This window comes from Nomascus leucogenys, chromosome 12 (assembly GCF_006542625.1).
Source record: "Nomascus leucogenys isolate Asia chromosome 12, Asia_NLE_v1, whole genome shotgun sequence".
Taxonomy (NCBI): domain Eukaryota; kingdom Metazoa; phylum Chordata; class Mammalia; order Primates; family Hylobatidae; genus Nomascus; species Nomascus leucogenys.
In genome coordinates, this window is record NC_044392.1 from 47,653,941 (window position 1) to 47,659,771 (window position 5,831).

Below are 5,831 nucleotides of genomic sequence, written 5' to 3' on the forward strand. Positions count from 1 at the left end.
GCTGTCCAGCTGGTGTTTTCAGCCCTGGGTAGGGATGTACCCCTACCCACCCACCCAGCCCTCAAGCTGGAGAAGAGGAGGCCAAAGTTTTCCTGTTCACCCTTTAACAACTCAGGACTTCATTACGCTCTCCACAGACTGTTGCCCAGCCCAGCTGCGGCTGTGTGCAGAGCACCCCCATTTCTCACTGCTTCCCCATCCTTCCAGACCCCTTCCTACACAGAGGAACCTTCTGAGGTATTTCTAAGCACACTTAGTTACTTCATTACCTCATTAAGAGGTGTTCTGGTGCTGGCCATTAAAAGTCACTCCACTTCATCCATGCCCTGAAGTCAGTCCTGTCCTTCTCCTCCTGATGTCCCCCAGCTGCCTCCTCTGGCCCCCAGCTTCCTAAGGGTAACCCCAGGTTGCTTCTCTCTCACACACACAGGCGCATGTATGTACACGAGCACTGGGCCATGAAGTCCCAGCGTGTGCTCACAGCCTCTCACACAGGAGTCGGCTGTGACTCACAGGCATGTCATGAGAATGAGGCCTGGCACCAGTCTCCAGGCCCCAGAGCAGGGGTTTCCTCCCCTCACCCCGGCCCAGGCTACCCAGTCCCCACAACACCTCCCACTTCCCACTGTGGCCTGAGTGGGCTCAGGGGCTGCCCTTGACCTGGCCTAGAGCCCTCCCCCAGCTGGTAGTGGAGCTGGCACTCTCTGGGAGGGAGGGGGCTGGGAGGGAATGAGTGGGAATGGCAAGAGGCCAGGGTTTGCTGGGATCAGGTTGAGGCAGGTTTGGTTTCCTTAAAATGCCAAGTTGGGGGCCAGTGGGGCCCGCATATAAATCCTCAGCCTGGGAGCCTGGCTGCCTTGCTCTCCTTCCTGGGTCTGTCTCTGCCACCTGGTCTGGTGAGTACCTCTGTCCTGCTGAGGGCAGGGTGGGGAGGATCCCTGTGGGTCTCTGTCTTTGTCTCACAGTTCTCTCATTCCGGCTTCCCTGGTGGGATCAACCTGGGCCTCTCTGGGCCTTCCCCCTTGGAAGAACTCTCTGTGAAGTGCTGAAGTGTTGACTGAAGGGTTTCTGTTTTTTTTTTTTTGAGACGGAGTCTCGCTGTGTTGCCCAGGCTGGAGTACAGTGGCACGATCTCAGCTCACTGCAAACTCCGCCTCCCAGGTTCACGCCATTCTCCTGCCTCAGCCTCCTGAGTAGCTGGGACTACAGGCGCCCGCCACCACGCCCGGCTAATTTTTTTGTATTTTTAGTAGAGATGGAGTTTTGCCATGTTAGCCAGGATGGTCTTGATTTCCTGGTCTCGTGATCCATCTGTCTCGGCCTCCCAAAGTGCTGGGATTACAGGAGTAAGCCACTGTGCCTGGCCGACTGAAGGGTTTTTCTCCAGGTTCCTCTGTGAGGTCTCAGTGCAGGGGTTGCTCTGAGGTCCTCCCCTGGATATCCTAGTCTAGGGGCCCTTCTTTGGGGGTCTAGGCCTAGGAGCAGGAGGTGTGCATGTGGGCGGTGCTGCAATAAGAATCTTGAGATTTTTTTTTTTTTTTTGCAAAGTCCTGGATTCTAGCAGGACTAAGGTGCAAGAGGCAGGGGTCTCAAGACTCTGCCTGCGTCATGGCCCCAAGCAGCAAAGCTCTGCCCCCTGCCTCGGTGAAGGCAGGGCTGGCAGGATGGGCCCAGGGCATGCCCTGCCTCTGGCATAGCTCCTCTGGCCTCACCCTGAAACCTGCCTAACCTTTCCAGGCTGGTCTGAGTATTCTCAGAGGCCTTGCTGCTGAGGTCTGTCCCATCCTGATCCCAAGGCAATGAACATTTCATATCTTTAATTCTAATTCCAACAGGATCCTTCCTGGTGGAGAGGATGTTAAGTTGCCCCCACCCTACCCATGCCCCTGTCTGCCTAGAGGCTCAGGGGCCTTCAGGGTGAGGGGAGACACATTCCCCACCCTCTGGGAGCTCCTAGTCTGAGAGAGGAAACACCCCTGCCCAAGGGAGCTTCCAGTTAGATCGCAGAGAGAGACGCCTCTGGCTTCAGGAGTCCCGAGTCTGAGGAGGGAAACGGCTCCTTCAGGGAGCTTCCTGCTCCTAGGCTGTAGCCATGGCTCCTGCCAGACTGCGCAAGAGCCCCTATCTGCCAGCCCGTGCATGTGGCCTTGCTCCCCAGCGCCTGGGCAGATGCCATCAAAATGGGACTCTGGTCACCCTGTCATTTACCTTCTGGCAGACACTCAAGTGGGGAGCCCTGCCCTCAGGGGGGTGTCCCAAGTGCCATCAGAGGAGGCTTGGTGACTCCCAGACACAAGGGAAGCTTTGGCGTCTGCCCTCAGGGTGAGGAGGAGGTATGGCCCCCGGCCTCAGGGAACCACACTCTGAGGGGGAGATGCAGCCCCTGCCTTCCCATTCAGAGAGGGGTTTTGTGAGGTGGCTTGGGGGCATAGGGCAGAAGTGGATCCTACAGGCTGAGCTAAGGCCCCAAGAGCCTCAGCAGTGTACCCGTCACCTGGCACCTCTGCAGCCACAGATCCACGATGTGCAGTTCCCTGGAGCAGGCGCTGGCTGTGCTGGTCACTACCTTCCACAAGTACTCCTGCCAAGAGGGCGACAAGTTCAAGCTGAGTAAGGGGGAGATGAAGGAACTTCTGCACAAGGAGCTGCCCAGCTTTGTGGGGGTGAGTGGCACAGGCCTGTGGGGGAGGTCCTGGTGTGAGTGTGGGGGTGCAGGTTAAAACTCTCCCCCAGTTCTAGGTGCCTATCGATGCAGGTGCCAGGGTGGGGCCCAGCCCTCTCCCCACTTCTGCTTCATGGCTCCACTGGAGTGGAAATGAGGCCCGAGTGGGAGTGCTTTATTAATGGCTGTTTCCTGCAGCATTCCAGAGAACCATGTGCTGTGAGGGCCTTCAGAGTCCATCTGTTTAATCCTGTCATTGGAGACTTGAGAAACCAGAGCCCAGAAGGGAAAAGTGATTGTCCCAAGATCACACAGCACTGGCACGTTCTCGCTCTCTTTTCTTTTTTTTTTTTTTTTGAGATGGAGTTTCCCTCTTGCTGCCCAGGCTGGAGTGCAATGGCACGATCTCGGCTCACTGCAACCTCTGCCTCCAGGGGTCAAGCAATTCTCCTGTCTCAGCCTCCTGAGTAGCTGGGACTACAGGCGCATGCCACCACGCCCAGCTAATTTTTGTATTTTTAGTAGAGACAGGGTTTCACCATATTGGCCAGGCTGGTCTCGATCTCCTGACCTCGTGATCTACCTGCCTCGGCTTCCCAAAGTGATTTTTGTATTTTTAGCAGAGACGGGGTTTCATCATATTGGTCAGGCTGGTCTTGAACTCCTGACCTCAGGTGATCTGCCCTCCTCGGCCTCCTAAAGTGCTGGACTTACAGACATGAGCCCCCGTGCCTGGACTCCTTTTTTTTTTTTTTTTTGTGGTGGGGGGACAAGATCTCACTCTGTCACCCAGGCTGGATCATAGCTTACTGTAATCTCAAACTCCTGGGCTCAAGCAATCCTCCCAAGTAGTTGGAACTACAGGAGTATGCCACCATGCCTGGCCAATTTTTATTTTTGTAGAGATGGAGTCTTGCTATGTTGTCCAGGCCGTGCTTGAACTCCTGGGTTCAAGCAATCCTCCCACCTCGGCCTCCCAAAGTATTGGAATTACAGATGTGAGGCACTGTGCTTGACCTCTTTCCATTTTTATATGCCAGACTAAGAAAGTATGTAGGGATAGAAAAGCCCAGCTAAGATACATAGTCTGGGACAATTTGTGGAGAAATGCATCAACCTTCAATTTGTCCCTCACCCTCCCTATACTGACTCATTGGTGATTCTCAAAGTTAGGTGTCAGGCTTTGAACACGAGGCAGGTCCTTCTTTCCTTTTTTTAATTTTGTTTTTGTGGCTGGTTAAACTTTTCTAATTATTTTGGCTAGTATTAAAAAAGTGTTTTTCAGCTGGGTGCAGTGGCCCATGCCTGTAATCCCCACAGTGTGGGAGGCTAAGGCAAGGAGGATCTCTTAAGCCCAGGAGTTCGACCGGCCTGGGCAACATAGCAAGACTCCATCTGTACAAAAATAAAAATAAAAATTGTCCAGGCATGGTGGCATACACTTGTAGTCCCAGCTACTTGGGAGGATTGCTTGAGCCCAGGAGTTCAAGGTTACAGTGAGCTATAATACAGCCTGGGTGACAAAGTGAGATCACTCTTGTTGCCAAGACCAGCCTAGGCAACATAGCGAGGCCTTGTCTCTACTAAAAATAAACAATTAGCTGGGTGTGGTGGCATGAACCTGTGGTCCCAGCTACTTGGGAGGCTGAGGTGGGAGGATTGCTCGAGCCCAGGAGGTTGAGGCTGCAGTGAGTTGTGATTGTGCCACTGCACTCCAGCCTGAGCAACAGAGCAAGACCTTGTCTTAAAAAATAAAAAGTGTTCTTTTCTGAATCCACCTGGCTGGTGTTGGGCAGCAGCAACCTTCGGTTTCCTCATCAGCAGAATGGGGTGATGATACCTACCTCGCTGGGCTCCTGTGGGATTCGAGCTGATGCGTGCTCAGAGGAGCGTCCAGTGTCCTCCCTGTGTCCAGGAGGAGTGCACACTGGAGATGCTCACCAATGAGTATCCGTCTCTCTCCTTACTCACTGGGCCCTCTTGGTAGCTCCCAGGGCCTCCTGTCCACCATATACCCAGCTGCCCAGTGGGGAGAGAGAGCTGGGAACCAACCTGAATGTGTGAGGGTCTGGGTGTTTGGTGGAGCTGGGGTTGGGGCTGACTTGGTGATGAGTGTATTTCCTGTCACTTTCAGGAGAAAGTGGATGAGGAGGGGCTGAAGAAGCTGATGGGCAACCTGGATGAGAACAGTGACCAGCAGGTGGACTTCCAGGAGTATGCTGTTTTCCTGGCCCTCATCACTGTCATGTGCAATGACTTCTTCCAGGGCTGCCCAGACCGACCCTGAAGCATAACTCTTGACTCCCTGCCATGGATCTCTTGGGCTCAGGACTCTCGATGCCTTTGAGTTTTGTATTCAATAAACTTTTTTTGTCTGTTGATAATATTTTAATTGCTCAGTGATGTTCCATAACCCCGCTGGCTCAGCTGGAGTGCTAGGAGATGAGGGCCTCCTGGATCCTGCTCCCTTCTGGGCTCTGACTCTCCTGGAAATCTCTCCAAGGCCAGAGCTGTGCTTTAGGTCTCAATTTTAGAATTTCAAACACCAGCAAAAAATTGGAAATCAAGATAGGTTGCTGACTTTTATTTTGTCAAATAAAGATATTAAAAAAGGCAAATACCATCTACCATCACTATCATTTCATAAAAAGAGAAAATTTCAGTTCCAATGAAGGAGGAAAGGTATAATTTCAGAATAAAGCACAGACCTTAACATTCAATACTGCAAGTAATGAGTTGTACCAGGATCTGCTCAAGAGATATGAATTAGTCTAATCGACCCCGCAAAGCTTTATTTAAAGGATTCCTTGTCAGACCGAGCACGGTGGCTCACGCCTGTAATCCCAGCACTTTGGGAGGCCAAGGCAGGCAGATCCCTTGAGGCCAGGAGTTTGAGACCAGCCTGGTCAACATGGTGAAACCCTGTCTCTACCAAAACATACAAAAAATTTAGCTGGGTTTGGTGGTGCATGCCTGTAGTCCCAGCTACTCGGGAGGCTGACATGGGAGAATCACTTGAACCTGGGAGATGGAGGTTGCAGTGAGCTGAGATTGGGCCACTGGACTCCAGCCTGGGCAACACAGCAAGACTCTGTCTCAAAAAAAAAAAAATACAGGCCATAGGCAGTGCTATGGTTTGAATGTGTTCCCCAAAGTTCATGTGTTGGAA

At 52.7% G+C, this 5,831-nt stretch overlaps 1 protein-coding gene across 3 annotated transcripts; it reads left to right on the forward strand.

The window, feature by feature from the left end:
• The first annotated feature begins 557 nt into the window (after positions 1 to 557).
• Positions 558 to 5,280, forward strand: S100A2 (S100 calcium binding protein A2). 3 transcript variants are annotated; one of them, XM_012511180.2, is made up of 3 exons: positions 558 to 896; positions 2,544 to 2,663; positions 4,797 to 5,280. In XM_012511180.2, exons 2-3 carry the CDS (start codon positions 2,622 to 2,624, stop codon positions 4,947 to 4,949), a joined length of 195 nt encoding a protein of 64 aa, XP_012366634.2. In that variant the 5' UTR covers positions 558 to 896; positions 2,544 to 2,621; the 3' UTR covers positions 4,950 to 5,280. The 3 variants fall into 3 exon arrangements, with proteins under 3 accessions (XP_012366634.2, XP_003259351.1, XP_030680355.1); XM_003259303.4 differs by having other exon boundaries at positions 2,510 to 2,663; positions 4,797 to 5,047; XM_030824495.1 differs by lacking the exon at positions 558 to 896 and adding an exon at positions 2,861 to 2,982 and having other exon boundaries at positions 2,515 to 2,663.
• Positions 5,281 to 5,831: the final 551 nt, after the last annotated feature.